The 21,874-nt window shown below is 35.4% G+C and overlaps 2 protein-coding genes and 1 long non-coding RNA gene across 4 annotated transcripts; all 3 read left to right on the forward strand.

Moving 5' to 3' along the window:
• The first annotated feature begins 4,508 nt into the window (after positions 1-4,508).
• Positions 4,509-5,974, forward strand: LOC110909120. The gene is made up of 2 exons (XM_022154128.2): positions 4,509-5,003; positions 5,444-5,974. The coding sequence occupies exons 1-2, from the start codon at positions 4,586-4,588 to the stop codon at positions 5,545-5,547; spliced, it is 522 nt and encodes a 173-aa protein (XP_022009820.1). The 5' UTR covers positions 4,509-4,585; the 3' UTR covers positions 5,548-5,974.
• A 4,038-nt stretch (positions 5,975-10,012) lies between these two features.
• Positions 10,013-13,557, forward strand: LOC110909121 (red chlorophyll catabolite reductase, chloroplastic). Its single transcript, XM_022154129.2, has 2 exons — positions 10,013-10,361; positions 12,772-13,557. Exons 1-2 carry the CDS (start codon positions 10,044-10,046, stop codon positions 13,360-13,362), a joined length of 909 nt encoding a protein of 302 aa, XP_022009821.2. The 5' UTR covers positions 10,013-10,043; the 3' UTR covers positions 13,363-13,557.
• A 2,021-nt stretch (positions 13,558-15,578) lies between these two features.
• LOC110909122 lies at positions 15,579-18,280 on the forward strand. 2 transcript variants are annotated; one of them, XR_004879429.1, is made up of 7 exons: positions 15,579-15,759; positions 15,907-16,109; positions 16,524-17,199; positions 17,282-17,384; positions 17,484-17,596; positions 17,684-17,750; positions 17,838-18,280. It is a non-coding gene; the product is annotated as an uncharacterized LOC110909122 (long non-coding RNA). The 2 variants fall into 2 exon arrangements; XR_002575170.2 differs by having other exon boundaries at positions 15,580-15,759; positions 15,907-16,146.
• The last annotated feature ends 3,594 nt before the right edge of the window (positions 18,281-21,874 follow it).

The raw sequence follows: 21,874 nt of genomic DNA on the forward strand, positions 1-21,874 counted from the left end.
AACCATGCTAACACTGTAACACAGCCATGTGCATCACAAGCCGAAGCATTATAGAACCAGAGGTTGATTTTTGACTTTTGAGCTCAATCAACATAAGAAAAACCGAGTGATCATCAGGGGAGCTACATATAGGTCTGTTGACCATATGGTCAGCTTAATTTGTCTATTATTAAGGTCATACTACATTATTATTTTCTTTTAGTTTGACGTCTAAAGTTTCACTAATACAGGTGGGTTTATATATATATCATTATATTGAGACCAGTTAACGTACAAAATGGCTTAACGTACATTGCGTACGCGATTGTTTTTCAAACTGCGATTTTTTATCTTCACCATGCGATTTCTGATAAAACACACACATGCTAAATTGTTTTTCATTCCCACATGCGATTTCCTCATCTACACAAATATGTGATTTTGCATATTTTATGCATGCGTTTTTTTATAATGTGCGATTTCTAATTGCGTACGTAACGTACGTTAAGGCCAATTGTACGATACACGTCTCTCTCTCTCTTTCTCTCTCTCTCTATATATATATATAGATTCATTATACCAAATTTTATTAACGATAGAAAAATTACACAACCACAATCCTCTTTTGAATAACAAATCTAATTCTACCGAAGATAAAACTTTGGCTTGTTGTGAACGACCTAACTCCTCCATCGATATTATGACACTCAGTTGAAAAGTTATAATTCTACCTTTGCTTTTGATGGACTCGGGACCTAGATAGCATCAAGCAATGTGATACACGTACCGCAATGTTGGTTAAGTGGCATCCATTACATACATATAAGTAACAAGCGTGATTAACAATACGTGTTGAAGCCACATAAATCGTAGGGAAACAAAAGAAAGCAAATTGATGTTTTGTACGTTGCCTTTTCAAGAGTTGTACATATTGACATATTGTTTCTTCAACTCTAAAGCTATTTGATTGGATGAAAAAGTAATGACAATCGTAATTACTATTTAGTAACTCTAAGGATTATAAAATCCTTGTCTATCTTTACCCACTCTTGAAATAATATTGATAAATTTTAGTTAAAAGATTTAATTAACACAAGTGAACCCAACCGGCCAAATACATTTTTTTTCTTATGTGACCGAGTGATTCAAAAGTCAACACGTTACATGTCTTTATCAAAGCTAAATTAATCCTGTTCTATCAATTTATCGTATAACTTGGTCCCACGAGTACGCATTCAAGGCCACGTTTCTCCACCATATCTTATAATCAATATTTTTATATGGATGAGTCATGTCAATCGCGTTTGAACGTGAGGTAATCGTTCCGGATTTTTCGACCATCTTTCTGTTTAAGAAATTACAAATTATTTTAACTAAAACAACCTTAACGTCTAAATCATCATATATTGATTATCAATTATCAATCATAAAAAACACAAATCATTAAAACAATATTAACTATATTTCTGAGGACACAATGAGCCTCCGGGAGAGGGTCTTGGTATCCCGCAGCCCCGGCGGTAACACCACCCCTTCCATATTGGTACTGTAAAAAATGTTTCTCAATCGGGGCTAAGTCACCGCTCTTCGCAATTATCCACCGCTCGATTTATTCAAATTACTGGCCGTTAAAAAAATATTAAAATATCAATAAACATATCCTTTAAACAACACAATTGTATACACCGATCTCACTTCCATATTCATCTTATACTTCAAATCTTGTTTACACTTCTATTTAATTAAAATAGTTTTAAACAACCGGCAATAGAGTTCTTTACCATGGACATGGATTGAGGATGTCGATACTGGTAACGCTTTATTATCTTTTTTCTATTTAACTTGTTATGTTATTAATTTTTATTATTCTCCGGTAGTGATTGAGACGTCGATCCAGGCCAAACCAACTTAAAAACATAAAGGCAACTTCAAGTAGGTTGTGGTAATGCTCTTCGTACTGGTACCTAAGTTATAGAGCAATAACCAATATGTCAATAGTAACTGACCTTTCTAGCTAAGCCAAACCAACTTACAAACGTAAAGGCGGCTCGTGGGGATACGAATACATCATCAAAGCATCACATTGCATTGATCGCCCACATACGATCCAGGGTGCTTTGCACTCTTTATACTCTCCACTTGTTTCTTTGTCCAAGTAAATGATATCCTTAGAGTGCCACTACTTACATACCACTCCATCACTCCAAGGTTCCTTTCTCCTACAAGGTGGGACAAGTTCTCCCAAATTCCCCTTGTAGCTTTGAAAGTTTCAAACACACAACTTCAAATATTAGTATCACATTCATGTTAGCTTTGTTTTGATATGACTTGGTTTGTTGCGAAGTTTTTACATAGTAGAATGCAAATCCAGTCAATACTAGTTATATTAGTTGCAATTATATATAATCATTCGTGACCAAAGTTAGTAAACACTCATATGCTAGAGCTACTCAAAACTATGTATTTTTCACTATACTTTCAAACAATGAGCACCCTTGTTCATAAGCTCAGATAAAAGTAAGGAAGATGAAGGCAAAGTGGTAAACTATAGTGGTATTCGTGGTTCTTTTTAAATGATTAAACAAATGAACACGTGGTTGAAGTTTTTCTTTAGAAAAAATCTCCTACTTTTTGCCGTTGTGGATGATTTGAAAATTAAGAAAACCAGACATCAACTTTTTTCAATTCAATAACATGAATACAATAATATAATTCCATTTCCGTTTACTTCCTTCATTTTATATTATTTCCTTTCATTCTATCTAAAACTCATTTCACTTTAATAATTCTTTTAAATTAAATTTGGAAACACAACATTAGAGTTATGGCCAACAAACGTCTTAAAACAAAAATAACACCAAACAACCACATATGAACACATGATGTGCGTTCACACAATGAAAATGTCAATGCTAAGTAAAATATGCATAAAAAGGAAAGAATATACAACTATACATGATCTATGTTGTTCAACCAATCTGTGTGATCAATCCAGACAACAATCACATTAGAGTCTTTCTTGTTAATTTTGTTGTAGGTTTTGCGTTGAGGTAGCCATAACGTGATGGGACCTTCCTTTAGAGCCGAAACCAGTTAGATTGACTACACAAAAGGCGCTTCAAATTAACCATAGAGATAGAAAGCCAAACAAGACACAAATACATAAGTATTGTCTTCGATTAAGTGTTAACTTGACAAGACAATGTGAAGTAAAAGAGTGTGTGCCCGGCAACTTAAGATACACACAACCTTAGCCTTGGTTATACGATCTTGTGACGAGTAGTCTATATAATCAACACAGTTCTCATAAGCATCCTTTAGAATTTAGATGGTTGGTTAAGAAACAAACAAACTTCAAGTGGTTGATGTCAATGCTTATGTCTTAATATTTTATTTTTTTTCAAGTTGGTTGTTAATCATAATCATATTACCCTGTTATAGCAAAACTATCATGTCGAATAAATTGTTGATTTAAACTTTTAATCCGAATATGGTCTTTACTTTTAGTTTCCATAATTACCAAACTCACAATTCGTATATAACAAGGCATCGTCCAAATACGCCAAAAGGTCATATGACATACTAGGAGTAAGGAAAAAAACACTCTTTTTATGGCACCACTTGAACGTGTTAGAAGGAGTCATAAGTATGTAATGGCACACCATGAAAAGATAAAGTAACAAATAAGCTAATGTGACATACATCAACTAATGATTTACGCATAATGTAAAAAAGTGCATTGATAATTGATTAGATACTACAATCCCGCACAATTGTGTTACATGAGATTGCAATGTTTGTGCTTATAAAAACCGAGCCCATATGTTTTGTATTGGAAGAGGTTTGAATAAGTAGATGTCCACTTTTAAATATGAGGTCCCATGTTCGAACCAAACTGGACATTAGGGAATTTAATATTATAAATATAAAATAGAAGAAAAATATTTGTGTTCAGAAAAAAAAAAAAAAAAAAAAAAAAACTTTACTGCTTAACTATTTGTTTCATGACCAAAATAATTTGTATCGATTTGGTTTTTGGTTTAATTAATTTTCTATTCTATCATCCCTAGAGGACAATCCTATGTATTAGAACAAGATATTAATCAGATAATTATAGTGAAAAGGCACAAAAAATATAATTAAGGTATATCTTTTCTTTTGATTTTTTAATTCCTAAATATAATTAAGGTATATCTTTACTTTTGATTTTTTAATTCCTGAAAATCATAATTTTAAATGACTAATTAAAATATTTATTTACGGAACGAGGAGGTATTTTTGGTGTAAATCACTAATTCACTGCATATTTAATATTTTCTAGTATTTATACTTGCCGTTACATAAAAAAAAAACAACCCATAAATTTTAAATAATTTTAAAAAGTTATTCTCATCATTATTATTTAGTGCAAGGACCGGTAATCAACTCCTTGACCCCAGTCACATTAAACAAAATGACGTCACCAACCTCTTAAACAATGCATGGCCCCATTTCATAACTTATTCTCCACTCCTTTATAAACAACTCCCACTATCACAACCCAAAATTACGCTCCCATTTCAAACTCGGTCAGTCAGGTTCCCCGCCCTCACGGGTCCGGGCAGCCATGCCTCCACCATACACCACCACACACCCACCGTCTCCTCCCACACACCCACTCTACGCTCAGAAATCATGGTCACCGGACCTCCACCGGGACGAGCAATGGATAAGAAGAAAGGGTAAACATAAATACCGGAAGAGCAAGAGTGTAACTGATGAGGATATTGATGAACTCAAGGGGTGTATAGAGCTTGGGTTTGGATTTGAACATTCTCCGAAATCGGATGACCGGCTTTCGGATACTTTACCCGCGTTAGGTTTTTACCATGCTGTTAATAAGCAGTATTATGATACGGTTTTGAAGTCTTCGTCGTTGTCGTCGTCTTCGTCTTCTTCTTCGGTTTCTTCGTATTCGTATGCTGTTTCTGAGCCTGATTTGTCTTCTCCGGTTAGCAGCCCGGCCCATCCGATATTCGGTCGCGGTAATTCCTTTTTGCCTTTTGTTATACTTATATTAACTTATGATAACTCGTGACTCCTCCATGAGATATATCCTGGCGGTTAAGTGGTGTGCTGTATAATCAAAGGTTGAGAGTTCATATCCAGGTGCAGGTTGTGTTGTATTTATCTTAAAAAAATCTAAGAATTATTGTTAAACAAAAATTTATGTGTCTTGAGCCATCGAATTAACAACTTGAAATTGGAGTTGATTTTAATTTTAATTTGATTTATCAAACTGATTTCACTTTGTGTTCTTTATTTTGTTTCGGCAGTTTAGTTTATTTCAGTTGTAATTGTATTGTATTTTATTGCTTTACTTTAAATTTTGTATTGTTGGTTTGAATTAAAGTTGTTTTATTTTTATTTTATTTTATTTTATAATACGAATGGCTTTATCATGGAAACTTATATGATGGTGTAGGTGATAATCCACAAACAATGAAGACAAGGTTGAGACAATGGGCACAAGTTGTTGCTTGTTCGGTGCGACAATCATCAACATCATCTTCGACATCATCAAGTTGAACACGAGATGAAAAGTATGTTTACGCACAAGGATGAAGCCGACAAGGCGATGTTTAGATCACGAAAAACGAAACCCAGCCAATGCATAGTTGACGGAGTGAAATTGATCTAAGTTTGATGATATGAACATATCTCTAATTGGGCACGCACATGCTTTGTTTCTTTGATGTTTGGTATTTTTGACATATTTGCTTTTGAATCATGGTACGAGTTAGCTTTCGGTTGTTTTGATTTGATTTTAACTTTTATTTTTCTTCCTTTTTGTTGAGTGGCATCTATCTTTAATTTAAGGGATTTTTGTGATTTCTTGTCCCCAACTTTATGTAATAGCGTGACAATAACTTCATAAATTTGCTTCTCAGTCTCACGAACGACTCGACTCGACTCGTTTAGCTGGCTTCTTATAAAGTTTGTGTTTTTTTGGTTTCCTAAATATATTGTTTGTATGACTATGTGTAATTGTGTTATGAGTATAATTTCATCTTAAAAAATATTTAAAGAGTTATTTATTATTTGAATTTGAAACCAAAGCAAGTTAGTAGCATTGTTACGTTTTTGAAATAATAAATAAAACTTTATTAGGTTAGAAACATCAATCAAATATCCAAAAATATGCATTATTATCATACTACACCGTGAATTCGTGAAATACTAAATCTGATTTAAATATAGAAGAAAACAGTTACATAAAACAAAGATGGTCGTGTATGAAAAATGACCGTGAAAGTCTTGCTGTTAGACTTTCATTTTCAAACGTAGTTTCACATCATGTGGACATGTTTGGCAGCGTGGCTTCGATGACCAGCTAATAAAATATTATAAAACCCATTTCAGTCAGAGAAACATTGTTAATGGTTATACCTTGTTTTGTATCTAACTATTCATCAAACAATAGAATTATAAAAAAAATAGATAAGCAAAAAGAGGTGGTAATGGGAAATGTTAAGGTGAGTTATGTTGTTGTATTGTATCTTCATCTCCTTGTTAAGCAAGATGGATTAGAGAAAAACAAAAAGATATAGGTAGCGTCTAGTATGCAGGAATCAGAGGTGAAATAAAATGGATCATTACGAGTGAATGAATAAAATGGTGTTTGGTTGGTTAATAGAGTGGAATCACCAATTCCATAAGTCATTTCATTCCCTCAAAATCATTCCATCCACCTCTCATGTTTTTTTTTCATTCCATCACCTCTTGCACCATTCATAAACAACACCACAGCCTACCACCACCACCCACCACCGACGCCTTTCCGCCGCCAGTGGCGGACCCATAATTTTTTTGTTGGGGGTGCGGATGAGGTCTTTAACCATATTTTCAAGGGGCGCGGTCTGGTTTTTTTTTTTTTTTTTGCCTAAAATATACACTAGATTTTTTTATAAGGGTGCGGCCGCCCACCTTGGCCAAAGGCTAGGTCCGTCCATGGCCGTCGCCACCCCGACAGCCACCGCCACCGAGAAGAAAAGATAGAGGAATAAAATCGACAGTTGGTGGTTGTGGCGGTGGCGGTAGGGGGTGGGTGGATGGAATGAATTTAAAGGTTTATGATTTATGTAATGGGTAATTTCATTAACTTGACTAACCAAACACATGTTTTTCATTCTCTCGCAATATTTCATTCTATTCCGCATCTCATTTTTACGTACTAAACACTACCTTAAAGTATTAGAGGGATGGGAATGGAAATTAATGAGCGACACGGAAGCGCCTAAGTGGCCTCCCGGTGCCAAACGGGAACACAGCCCTGGCGCCCTGCCACCTTGCAGCCTTCCAAATTTCATACCTCTTCGTGACTTGCATGTTAGGTGGATTCCATCTAACGCCTTTTTAAAAAAATAACCAAAAAAATACCACATTACTCTCTTGCAAGTGCCACTTTAAAGTTTAAACTTCATTTTGTTACACATTTATTCGATCAGTTTTCTCTACTCTCTTACCTTCTTCAATTTAACTTCAATATCGTTACGGTTCTCTCTAAAAAAGATCGAGAAAACGCCTTTAGCACGTGCCTAGGTTAGGAAATATTAATACCCTACAACCTTTGAAGTGAAGTAATGTATTATTATAGAAAACTAGCGGTAAGACCCGTGTGCAAACACGGGTCGTTTCTTTTTTCATCCTATTCGAACTCTTCATTGCGTCATTGCATTATAAATAAATAAATAAATAAATAAATAAATAAACCACACATGAAAATGAAACGATTAATGATATGAAAGTTATGCATCAATCATGAATCATCCACCTTTCGTTTGTCTCACTCCATCGGGTCGCCATTCTCCGTTAATAACTCCAACGACGCAATTCAATTTGTGTGATATTAAATAATTTAAATGGAGTGTTCATTTCACAATTATGCATCTTGACGTCTATGTTATATTTATGTTTTATTCTAATGAACACTCCACATAAATAATATTATAAAAGAAATGAAAATGAGCTAAGTTTCTAGAATTCTGAAATGACGATCTATTCAATGTGAAATATATACCTAATTAATAATGGTTAAGTCGTGTAAAAACTATATAAGTTTATATGTTATTTCTTAATTAAAAAATAGCAATAAAACATAATAAATTAAGTTCTTAAATTATTAAAGCATAATATATAAAAATCGCTTTTTAATTCCTAAACTTCATTACTAAGACCATGCGTAGTCGTTTGGTGAATAATGCCCCACCTTTGGCCGTTGTCCGCCACGTGTCGTCCTAGTCAGCAAAAGGACGTTTTTCTAAAATGGGTGTAGTGGTGATATGTGCATTATGTTAAAAGGTGTGTAAAAAATAAAAAAAAAATAAAAAAATAAACCATGAAAAAACTTGATTGGCCAAAGAAGGAGGGGTTAGATGTGATTGGTCAATGGAATGGCCCTTTTGTCGTGGAATATTGGACGCCCCAACATTTTTTTTGGCAAAAAAACACCCACAGGGGCCATAGAGGGGTGTTTCGGGCGTGCTTGGGCTTAAAAACACCCAAAGGCAGACGACTACACACGGTCTAACGAGCGTTGAATAAACCATTTATCAAATAAACGTCTACCGATACCGTACACGGTCAGAAAGGTTGATACTTGTGACATCGAAGAGATGGTCAAGTAAAAGATGCATTTATGAATGCTTTATGTTGGGTTTTTTTTTTTTTTTTACTCATGAGAAAACCCAACTCATTTAGTTACATGGCTTTTACTATCTTTATGAAAGAAAAGAAAAAAAAACATATTATTTTTCTTCCTATGCAAAAACAAAACAGAAGTCCAGTTGGTTTTAGGCTTGTGGTTTTGACAATCTGTAACAGAAGTCCATTTGGTTTCGGGCTTGTGGTTGACCAAAACAAAACCCAATAAATGTGGTGAAGTTTTATTGTGGTGCTTTTTGGGCCAAGACAATAGTGACGCAAGAAATCAAAAAGGAAAAGATACACATTAATACAACTTTATACTACTGTAGTACGCCAGCGATTCGTGGCGGGCGGCATTTTTTCCGCGTAGTATGATGGTGATTTGGTCGGTATCCTTTCGATTAGTTACACATAAAAAGTTCGATCCTTCATCGTTTCAGTTCAAACCTACAAAAGATCTATACAACCTTGAATGTGAGCATACACAAACTCAGCGAATTATGACACATTCCAAAGAGAATTAGGCTGGAGGGTGTGGTTGGAGCTCCCTGGGGGCTTTATCAGGCCACGTCAGCGCCACCTAGGATCCACCTCAGCCATGGAGCCCACTTTAATTTGCATGGTGTGGATGAATAAAAAAAATTCATTGGTTTAAATCAATTGGGCCCCTCCTATAGCGCCCCTTATCAATTTTTACCATGATGAACCCCTCCTATAGCGCCCCAGAGCGCTTATAGATGATGAGTTGGAAGGGGTGACGCCCCCACACCCTCTAGCCTTACGCTCTGTTCCCGAGTTAACTTACGAGGGATAAGAAAAGAAAGCAAACGTGAGAAAGGAAATGATGAGAAAGGAAAAAAAAAAGATGACTTTCCCACCGCTTCCTCCCAAATCGGAAGGAAAGAAAAATTAAAGAATTTAGCCTAGTTTTCCTGTCATTTCCTTTCTTTTTCTTCCTTAAATGAAACTCGGGAACACGACATGTTTTATTTTCCTTTCTTTTCCTTCCTTAAATGAAACTCTGGAACACAAAATATTTTTACTTTCTTTCTGTTTTTTTTCCTTTCCTTCCGTTAATAAACTTTACTCTTGTCTTCAAATAAACTTGTTGGACTATTGTCTCTAAACAACCTTGTTGGACTATAAATAGAAAGAAAGATAAATAATGTTTTTTAATCAAAAATAAACTGGGCCAGGCTCAAAGGATATATGATGGAAGATTTTAAATATTAAATATAAAACCCATCAATTTTAAAATAAAAAAAATACCGTCTGCAAAAACTTGTAATTTTTATTTATTTGTTTCAATAGCGTACGTGAATACAAGTTTCTTATCCAGTTTTATGCATACAAGTGAGGTAGGTAATAATGAGGAGAGTATGGCTACAATTACCGGTCACTTGGCTTCCTTTTCCCTCTGGTCTTCTTCCTCTCCCAAATTTCCTAATTCTTCTCGCTTCTCCTGCTCCGCCTCAAAATCGCCACTGCAGCACGGTAACCGGATGGCATATATGGATTTCCCCTACGTCTCACCTTCACACAAAGACCTTATGGTAGATCTAGCATCCACCCTCGATACTCGCCTCAGTTCGTTCCTTAATCCTTGCAATCTTCCGCCAGATGTTCAGTCTTATCAGAATGATACCGGAACTGCTCATGCTGCTCTCCATCTCCGATCCGGCCTCCACTCCTCTCCGGTACTCATTTGATTTAATTTATTCTGCGTATGTTAATTTATGCTTTCATGCAATTGGAGTTGTTTTTAACCATAATTCGTAATTCATGCTTGAAATTTGCATTCTAAACCCTAATTTTAAGTGAACCTTATATGATTGGAGCTTTTTACTTTATTAGACCATTAGTTATATCTATCTATATCTATATAAGACAACAATACAATACAACATTCAATCTAATACAAATTCTCTGATTTAGGTGAGCTAAAGTCAAATTTAACTGGCTTATTGATTTAAAGTATGCACCAGTTAGATTTTGTTATAACTAAGGAAGTTCAATTCTGTATTTGAACAACTTGAGGTTAGAATTAGATCAAGATAGTGAATCCGGTGGAAGTCGGTGACCAGGTTCATGAGAAAATCATAGAATCTGTAGGCTGTAACGGAAACGGAGTTTTAACCGGCTCATTAGAGTATGTAAGGTCCAATACTAAAGGCTTATGCATCAATAGGTTATTTACTGGTTTGGGTAGTGTTATTGTGAATTCCTGTCGGAATAGTTAACGATACAGGAATTGCTGGGTGGAAATCAGATATATGGTGATTCTTTAAGGATAAAGGGATTGTGTTTAGTGTGTGTGATCAAAAGAAACAGGAGATACACTGTGAATAGGATAGGAAATAAAGGATTATTTCTTGGTATTGATCATTGTTCCAGATCATCGTTTTTATATGCAGACATGAGACAGTTATTTGGTGCCAAGTTTAACCGACACACCCATTGGGACACATTGGTTCAATCATAACTGCCTACGTAACTGTTAACTAATCCTACACAATACATAAGTTAAGCGTACACTAATGTTACGTATGATAATTACACAATAATAATAAATAAGTCGAAGTTTATATTGTCTAACAGGAATTTGGTTATATCATAAATCCATGTAACTTTGAATCAAGTTCGTAGATATACGTGGAATCAGGACCAGTTAAAAAAGTCTCTTTACATATACAACTAGTGAATCAAAGTAAAATTCAGTAAATCAACGCCTTCTCCTGATTAAAAAAACCCGAGCATTCACAATAGCTTCTTCATTTCACCCTCCATCTCAAAATTATTGAGAGAAAAAATTGAGTTTTCATTCATTTAACATCTACATCAGGTTCTCTATTTTATTCTTTATCTCAAAAATATATAGCAGAGAGTAAATTCAATCTCTATATTTGATATGTTACTATTCATCTCTAAATTAAAGGCTGTATTGCTGTGAGTGTATAAAACCGAGAAAAAAAAATAAGTGTTTGTGAGTAAGATGGAGATAAAAATGAAGAACGAGATGTGGGGAGTTATGGCCTATGGGAAGATAAACAAAATTTTGAGAAAAAATGTGATTTTTAGCTAAATTATATAGAGTAATATAGAGGTGCTGATGTGAATGCTCTTAGACCAGTTTATCAATCTGATACTCGTCTATGTATTTAAAATAACTTTGTTTTGACATAAAAATGAGCTGTATGCTCATCACTAAATACTCCACCTGATATTTTCTTGTTGTACTTATACAAAGGACTTGATCCAAACAACTCCATTCTAATTGAATCATCACATAGCATCTGGTTCTCTTTTTTCAGCATTCCGAAAGAATCTAAGAAGTTGTGTTTGTATATGCAGGACCAAAGAAAAACAAAACACTCCCTTGGTTCCAGAACCTAATGTTTCTGCATTTGGATGCAAGAATAAAAGCATTAGTGTACTTAAACCATTTACAATTTGTTGGTACTAAATCATATCAGGAACTATAATCATATACACATAATAATAGCAACATACACTATTGTTGCTAGATTCTTTCATAGGGTGAGCAGAAAACTGAAGTAACTGCATAAATAACTGAGGAAACTGAACCGATATAACCAAAATCAATTAAAAATGGTGGGTTGGTTTATAATCTGTGATACAACCAAGTTAATAGGTTTGGATATGGTTTTAGGTAAAGCAAAGAAAAACATAACTGGTGATAACCTAACCGCCCCACTTTCAAACACACGGAACCAATAACCGGATTAGAAGAACGGTACTGTAACGTAACCGATCGGTCAAGGTTTCCATTTAGCCATTATTCTGGTTATGGTTTCAGTTTAAGGTCATGACCGAACTCACCGCTATTTTCTTATAATATGTTATGAGCATCGTAGGTTCTCTTTATATGAACAAAAGAAAAAGACTAAAAAATAGATAATTTAGGGTCAAATGTTACCTATTAACCTGAATTGCTGAGTGTAGTGTGTGTTTGAAGTGGCCTGAACCAACAATGTCCAACTTTCATATAGTCTACTTTAATTTGGCTGTGGGTTGGATACATTCAAGAAATTGCTTGTTTATATATTTTGTCAAACATTTATAAAAGTTCATCACTGAATTTGACAGATTGATTTTATGCTTGGAAGTTGGCTACATTGCGCGTTACCAACAGGGGGGGCCTTGAACATCACCAGCCTGTCAGCCTATCTAAACTCATCAACCGACGCACCCAATTTCTTAATTGAGCTGATCCAAAGCAGCCCAACATCTATGGTTCTGATTCTTGATTTGCCTCCAAGAGTGGACCTTGTACTTAACCCTGATTACCTCAAAACATTTTACCAAGACACTCAACTAGACCAACACAGACAACATCTTGACAAGCTCTCGGAGGTAAAACCGTACTTCTCATCATCACTTTACATTCGTGCAGTTGTTTCTCCGACTGCGATCCTGGTGCGTATTGAAACAGAACGGCTCGAGGAAATGATTGAAACTCATGTTGGCCCGATTGCAAAAGAAGTGTTGAAAACTTGGTTGGATGTTTGTGCTTTTGGGGAAAGGGTTGTTGGTGAAAGTGAGAGGGATTGGTTGAGAAAACGAGATGATATGAGTAAAAGCAAGACGATTGAAATAGATCTGGGTTCGAACTTGCCGAGGTTATTCGGGCAAGAAACTGCTAACCGGGTACTAGAAGCTCTAAAGGAGGTTTTCTAAAGTTATACAGGTTTGTATTGTATGTATTGAACCTCGTACAAAATGTGTTTGGTCACGCGTTTGTTTGCGCATCACACACAATCAAACACTGATTATCGGCAAAGTAATAGTTGCAAGTTTATTCATCAATCAACAACTATGTATATATAGCCGGAAAGTACACCGGAAAGGAGAAACAAAACGAAACTTGTTGCACTTATGCTTCCCATGATCGATCGAAGTATCAAGTATCGAACCACTGGTTTTCCATGATTAAAAAAAGTTGTATAACAGATTGTATAATGTGAATTGCAAGAACGAGAGATCAAACAAACTTGAGATTATGTGTTCGAATGAACACAGAACCAACCATAAGTCATAATGGGCTTTGGTTCACAACCAGTCTGTACAAACGTAATTACAAATGTCTTGACCCAACACAAATACCATATGTTTATAGGTGTTCTTTGATCCTTAAATAAACAGATAACACAGGCCCAAAGGCGTATAATACCAATGGGGCGGGGCCGCAACAACTAAACAAATAAAACAGGCCCAAAGGCAACAAAATTTCTTTTAAGCGATAGTCCCTTAACTTTTGTTTATTTAAAATATAACTACAATTTTCCCCTTCATTTTAAACCAACTATATTTACAATTTTTAAACTTTCATTACCTTTTTTTATACCATAAGACTTATAAAAAAGTTATTATATCATAATAACGAGACTTTTATTCTCTTTATTTTGAGTACAGCATTGCTATAGTTTTTTTATGTATTTAAAAAATATATATCTTACGTAATTAACACCGTCTAGAGGTGAACAATAACAGAACCGTTAACGGAAATTAATCAAACCGAACTATTCGCATTTTCATATATTTCTATCTTTTATACATCCATTTCATGTTTTATACCTCCATATCAAAATTTCAGCCTACGTTTGGTTTTAATTATTAACCGAAATTAGTTGAACCGAACTGAAAACCGAAAATTTAACCAAATAAACTGAACCTATTAACCGAAATTGGTTAATTAAATAAATAGACCGATGACTCGGGTTTCGGTTAAGGCTAATAACCGAACCGTACACAACCATAGTGGTGTCTATGCTCTCCGCTGCATCACGCGAGCACCATTCTAGTATACGCCAATATACGTGGGTATTATACCAGAGCTATACATTCGTACACTGCATTTATATGTATGTATACTAAATCTATACGCTCAAATACCAAATAGGGGGAAAGATCCACTAAAAAGTGGATTTTGCCTAAATAGCCTAAGAAAGTTTGTGATGATTACATGTGGCACTCCTAATAAGTAGGAATGAAGGACATCTTGGTCCTTATAAATATGAGTGAAAATGACATGTGACACCCTTTTTGTTTTTTAACAATACAACAAAAAATCTAGTACAAAAAAATCTAGCACAAAAAATCTAGTACAAAAAAATATAGCACAAAAAATGTAGCACAAAAAAATATAGCACAAAAAAATTCTAGTACAAAAAATATAGCACGGAAAAATTCAGCAAAAAAAATTGTAGCACAAAAAATTGAGAAAAAAAATTTAAGAAAAAAAAATTCAGCACAAAAATATTGTACAAAAATCTAGCACAAAAAATGTTATCTAACATAGAAATACAATACATTTTAGTGGGTTTTTTTAGTCTTCATATTTTATATAGCAATATGGTACTCAAATTAAAAATAAAAAGACGTTCGATTTTACGGTGAAATTTTTATGAAAAAATAGTGTCGTATAAAAGGTTATAAACATTTAAAAAATGGGGGTGGAATATGCATGCGTCGTGCATGTAGAGAGAGAAAATCCATAAATAAGATTTTTCCGAGGTACCCTTGCACTCCTCTTTTCTCCTATACTTTCATCTTAACCATTGAATTGAAAAATAAATCGTTAAGATTTCTTCTCATTCTAGTTAGGCAAAATAAACTTTTTATTTGATGTTACCCTACCAAATAGAATAAGTAATATGATGACCAAATAGAATAGAATAACTATTATGACAAAACATATGTGCATTGAGGTGAAAAACATTTTCTAGAGGGCATGCTTATCTATACTATATATAATATACATATCAAAGGACTTCTTAAGGTCATTGAAATTTCCTTAAAACACCTCTAAAGTATGATGTACAAGTCTTTTAAGCATCAAAAAAATCCATTTCCACTTATACCCTTCAACTAAAAAAACACGGATACATCAGGGTTTCACTCTCATTTCAAAACATTTCAAAATGCCCGCTTCCCTGCTCCTCTCTCTGTGGCGATTCCAGATCTAGATCTGGATCTAGGGTTTTTCTCCATCACGTTTCTACTACTCCAATTCCTCATGGAAATCATACAGTCCTCTCAAAATCAAACCCAAGTCTAGGTTTTGAACTTCACGGAGTAAGTGCTTTTCTAGATTTTGTCCAAATTCATTGGAATTTTATATTGTAGATCTAGGTTTCAAACTTTTGATATGAACCGATTTCGTTGAGCTAATTATTGTTTGGATCTGTAAATATGAAATCCGTACCATTTGTTTTGTTACAGGAGTTGAAGATGATGCTAGCTGTTGTTTTAATTGGTGGTGGTTAGCAACGATAGAGATGGTGGTAGTCTGCGGCTTGTGGTGGTAATGGTTAGCGTCAACAGATTCTGGTGACCCAACCTAAGGTTTAGAGTTTCGACCAGATTCTGGTAGCCCTATCTAGGGTTCTGACCATAACCCTAATCCGGTGAAAGTTGTAGATCTGGTCAGTAAGGGAATGACAACGAATTTCGTGTTGTGTGGTACTGTATCTCTCATTTCACCATTTTTAAAATTTTTTAAGTTATAGCAAAAGATGAGGTTTTAATTTGTTATTATATGATTGTGGATCTTGGTTGTTGTTTGAAGATTTATAGTGTACATGTAGTCATGTAGAGTTTTGATGTAACATGCTGGTTGATTTGTAATAAAATGTATGTTGTTTTTATGATAATCTTGACAGGTCTTTTGTGTAATTTATTTTTCTGTGAGTTCATATGTATTAATATTAGTTTGTTATACAATTATGAGTTTGCTTGTTGTTTGAAGATATTTAAAGTGTACATGTATAGTCTGATTTGTAATAAAATGTATCCTGTTTTATGGTGACTAAGCGGATGATGGTTTTTGTTTGTTTTAGTTGACACAATGGTAAGGAAGAGGAGAACTGAAGGTCCCAGTGGTGGTGAAAGCTCTGGGCTCCAGGAAGGAAGTGGTGCTCAAAGACAACCAGCACATCAGCAACAACATCAGCAGTAGCAGCAGCAAGGTGGCTATCAGGGAAGAGGCCAGGGTGGTGGTTATCAAGGACGAGGGCAGCAGGGTGGTTACCAAGGCGGACACGGTGGCTACCAAGGTGGACAGCCTCAAGGAGGAAGAGGTTGGGCACAAAGGGGTGGACACGGTGGTCGAGGTGGCGGTGATCCACAACAGTATGCTCCAAGAGGAACTGCGCCACCTCAGCAATGTGGTGGGCCTGGACCTCAGTATTCTGGTGGACCTTCTAGGACGCCCGTTCCCGAGATGTACCAAGCAACACAAGCTCCGCAACAGCCTGTGTCGACATTGCAGCCAGCGACACCTGGAACACCAGTTGAAGTGCATGCCAAGTCATCATCCACTAAGCAGATGGTGGATGAGTCAGCGGATCAGTTGCAGCAGCTATCAGTGAACCCAGCCAGTCTGTCGCACCTGCCTCCAGCAAATCATTGAGGTTTCCTTTGCGTCCGGGAAAAGGTCGCATCGGAGAAAGTTGCATTGTCAAAGCTAACCACTTTTTCGCTGAGCTGCCTGATAAGGATCTACACCAATACGATGTAAGCTCTTGTCTTTGGTTCTTTGTTATTGCAAGTTTTATTGCTGTATTATAAGTTGTGCTCATTATTTTGAGTTGTATAGGTGACAATCAATCCTGAAATGACATCACATGGTGTGAACTGAGCCGTAATGGAAAGTAAATTTTAATAAAAGCTATTGAGAACATTTGTGTTGCTGTTAATAGGTACGATTTAGTCTAAGGGAAAGTAAATTTTTTAAACTGTGTTTCTTTAAGGGAAAGTAATTAATTTTTGTTTATTAACTTACATGTTTTTTTTTTCAGTATTATTTTGAAAACAGGTATGATCTGGTTAAGTTCATTAACCTAATTAAGGAAGCTGGGCTGTATGTTCATCTCAGAATAGGCCCATATGTTTGTGCTGAATGGAACTTTGGGTATTATTTATAGAACTTCATGAATTCTTTGCAGATTTATTTATTAAAAAAACCCCTAAATTATCATTTTTGCCATTGTGTTTACAGGAGATTTCATGTGTGGTTGAAATATATGCCAGGAATTAGTTTTAGAACAGATAACGCTCCTTTCAAGGTCTCATTCTCAAATTGCAATAAAAATATAAAATTGTTTATGTTTTTCCAAATTATATGTTATGTTGATTTATTTTATCCATTTTAGGCTGCACTGGAAAAAATTCACAAGGCACATAGCGAAAAAGAGTTCTTGCAATGGAAAGATTGTTGGTGCACAACATTTTGCAGCTGCTGCAACGGCTGCTGGTGCGTTTAATCCTGAAGTTGATTTTGATTCTCCTCTTGATGGTGTTAGGTTCTTGTCGTGTTTTCGGGTCGTGTCCGAAATTAACACCCATACTGGACACATGAGGTAGTCGTTAAAGAAGGCATTGTTGCAAGTACATGATTGAGATTGTGATCCTATTTTGCAAGGTTTCGATGTAAATCAAGTTATATTTGATGTACGTTGCAATGTCTTCTGTTTTTGTAATGGACCATCTCTTGTCCAAGCGAAGAAGGATATTTTTTTTCCGAACAAGCGTTGGTTCTACTTGTATGGCAATCTCCTGATCCAATTTCAATAGTTGGAATTTACCTGTTGGTGCCTATTTGGTCATTTTAACATCATTTTGACCCATATAATCAACAACTTTTATTAGTTCTACTATTTAATCCGTTAAAAGTCTATTTAACTATTTTCAGAATCCAAACTTGGACTAATTCTGTTAGTTAATAAGCACAAATTAAAGCTTATAACTCAACCTTCTGAAAAAAAATCACATCTAGGGAAAAATTATCAGTGTAAAGACACCCCTTGCACATTTATATGTCAACCAATGGAAGAGCTATCGACTTGCAACCATTATTTAGTTTCCATTTCTACTAGAACTAAGATTGAATGACAAATCTATTTTTTTCACCATGTACAAAGATTCCCCCCCCCCCTCCACCCCCCACAGTCTTGAGACGTATCGTCAAATCAAAAATTGTAGAACTTGATACACACAATCAAGCCGTTAAGCCACCATAAAGGATGGGTCAAACTCAAGAGAAAAATGATTTAGGATAAATTTTATGTAAAATGATCTTATGGGTAGTCACACATGTTATCCACTATCCGAGTCCGATCAAAAGATGTACAATTTGGGCATATACATATGTTTTAACAAGAGAAAAAGGGTTATGGGTATATACATATGTTTTAACAAGAGAAAAAGGGTTCCTAAAATGGCAGATGAAAGGCTGTCAAACAAGAGAAAAACGGTCTGCTCTCCCCCTGCAGACTTGAAAGAGTTCCTAAAATGGTTAATGGGTTACTTGATATTCTTACTTCTTTTTTACCAAATGGGTCAACAACCGGGCTAATTTTATTCTCTAATGGGTTGGTCTTTAAAAGTTAAGCTAAATCGGAAATAAGGCCTTTCATGTATGAGTCGAATGTAGCCCAAAAGTTATTTTCAGAATGTATAAAACCTCCTAAACCATTTGATTAAAGAAATTATAATATTATTGTAATTATATAAACTTTTATTCGAACGTCAACAAAGTACATATATGTTATATGTTTATAACACCGAGTGAGAAAAGGGAAAACAAGCACAAAAAGGCAAATTACATGTCGACAATATAAAAACAACTCCTTTCTCCCAAGATAAAGCTTGCATATGATAAAAGGTGGCTTAATTGTTATTAAAGATTATTTTTACAAATACAAAAGCAGTGCCACCAAACTCATCTCTTTGGTGTGAATGTGATTAATAGGTGGGTGCACAAACGACATTAAATCCCGTGACCGGTTTTGAAGTACCTTAACCGAAAATTTAGATTTTAGTTATGACCTAACTGAACTGAACCTTCTCATGTACACCCTTATAATTACTAACAAGTGTTGTGTTTTCCGTTGCTTCGCGAATTTGGTTTTGGTTATGGCTCAAAACGAACCGTCCTGTACAGAGCCCTAAACTCACCAACCTAAGTGATATGTTTCCCGCCGCATCGCGCGGGTAAACGACTAGTACCTAATAATAGATTTCTTTATACATGTTACATCAATAATAATAATGATGTTTATTCATTTATGTCAATGTCGTTGATTTCTTTGATAAAGACAAAAGGTTCTTTCTATATTTTCAATTTAAATTTCGTGAGTGGAATATATATTTGTGTTGTGGGTTACCCGATGCCGGAAACTTTATTTAACGTCTCTTGCAATCAGGGGCGGATTTTGATAGAGCTTTAGGTGGGCAGGTGCACCCCTTAAAAAAATTTAGTGTATTTTAGAGGGTATAATCCCGATCGCACACCTTAAAAATACAGATAAACCCCTCGTTCACACCCAATGAAAATATTTTCTGAATTCGCCACTGCTTGGAATTAGCTACAAAAGAACATAATATACATGTGAATTGTGATGGTGTAACTTTTCAAAATCCAAATTTAGGAAGATTTTTGATATAAATGTTAAAAAAATTATTCATGTTAAAATAGTGGAATTCATAGTTTTTAATAAACTTTTCAACTCAAATTCCCAAAATTATTAAGGATGTTAGAAGATCCACAAATGAAAACTTTAAAACCTCCCCCACATTAACTTGTGTGTATAATTTTGAACTAATGCTTTAAGTATTTACATCATTAACTTATATCATGTTATATGCTAACCATTTACAATAGTCAGTTTTGGATGTTTTTGAACTCACGCGAGGTAAGAGTGAGACTGATATGAAGAAAAGAGAGAACTGAGGAGGGCCGTTTTTTTTAGAAGAAAAAAACGTGTCATTGATGATTGAACAGCTCCCATGAGAGTTATGAAGTCACCACATGGAGCGAACTCTCTTAACAGTAAGACAAATCTATGGGAGACGCATATATAATAACTATAATTATAGTTAAAAAAACACATTATATTATAAAATATGAGAACTTGAAGGGGTATGGTCCAAAATCCTGCACCGACCAATCAGGTCGCGCGCAAGACCATACCCTTACTAGGCTAATTTGGTAACTTTTCCAACCTCGTGCCGGCTAATCAGGTATAACCTAGGTCGCGCGCGGGGTCAGGCAAACACAAGGCCAGATTTCACACTTGGCTCCTTGGATAAAAACCCTCACTTTCTGGACCGTGTGCCGGCTACACGAGATATCCCCGATGGTCGCGCGAAGGACAGAAGCGCAGGTAATCCTATGACAAGTACTAAAGATACAAGTGGCAGAACAGTGGACCAATGAGCGTCCAACAAGCTGTATCTGAGCATGCTCAACGATTAACAAACGTATAAGAGACAAAAAGGTACACAAGGACGTACACGTGGCACTAATCAGCATGCGCCGACATCTGCTCCACGATCTCTACTTAGCCGCTGATGACAGACTAGAAAACAAGGATAACAGTCATGCCACGTGGATCCATTCAGCGTGCGCCAATTTCCCTCTAGCCCAGAAGCACTAACGATCGTGGCAGAGGGGACAAAACGGATGTTCCTTGTTGTCAACTACATGCCCAAGGCCCATCATCCCATCTCCTTCCTAAACCACTCCGGCTATAAATAGTGAGCTTCACCTCCGCTTCCTTGCTCTCTCACTCTTAATCACACACTTTTATCCTCAAAACATATACTTATTCTCACGTCGGAGGGTGGTTACGAGGAGAACCCCCTATTCTAGGGATGGCAAAAATACACGAGCCCGACGGGTATATCCGAAACCCGACACAAATGGGACGGGTATACCCGATACCCGACGGATATTGGGCCGGGTATGGTATTTGTTTTAAAATTTTTCCCGGGTATGGGTCGGGTATGGGATTAGGTGAAACCCGACTCGAGTACCCGAACCCACATATCCGTTTACCCGAACTATATACCCGATCGTATACACGATTTTTTAATTTATATTTTTACTTTCCATTAACCCTTGTCTATTAGTGATTTATTTTAGTATCTTCATAATCTGGAAAAAAATTCTTTTAGAATATGTATTTGATAATAGTATTTTTATTTTGTATGTTGTGAAATATATATACATATAAGTGTACAAGTATTATAAAGTTATTATTAATTTATGATAAAACTTATATGTATGTCATGTACATTTTTAATTTATAATAGTTGTTGCATAAATAAAATTATATAATAATTATAATAGTAAAAATGTATTTGGAAATCCCAACGTATATCTTTTAACAAACTAATGGGTATACCA

Source organism: Helianthus annuus, chromosome 14 (genome assembly GCF_002127325.2).
Source record: "Helianthus annuus cultivar XRQ/B chromosome 14, HanXRQr2.0-SUNRISE, whole genome shotgun sequence".
Taxonomy (NCBI): Eukaryota; Viridiplantae; Streptophyta; class Magnoliopsida; order Asterales; family Asteraceae; genus Helianthus; species Helianthus annuus.

Bases quoted from the DNA above. Each gene is read 5' to 3' on its own strand.
- LOC110909121 (XM_022154129.2), top strand. From the start codon at position 10,044: ATGGCTACAATTACCGGTCACTTGGCTTCCTTTTCCCTCTGGTCTTCT. The intron at 10,362-12,771 runs GTACTCATTTGA...TGAATTTGACAG, and splicing joins CCGGCCTCCACTCCTCTCCG to ATTGATTTTATGCTTGGAAG.
- LOC110909120 (XM_022154128.2), top strand. From the start codon at position 4,586: ATGCCTCCACCATACACCACCACACACCCACCGTCTCCTCCCACACAC. The intron at 5,004-5,443 runs GTAATTCCTTTT...ATGATGGTGTAG, and splicing joins CCATCCGATATTCGGTCGCG to GTGATAATCCACAAACAATG.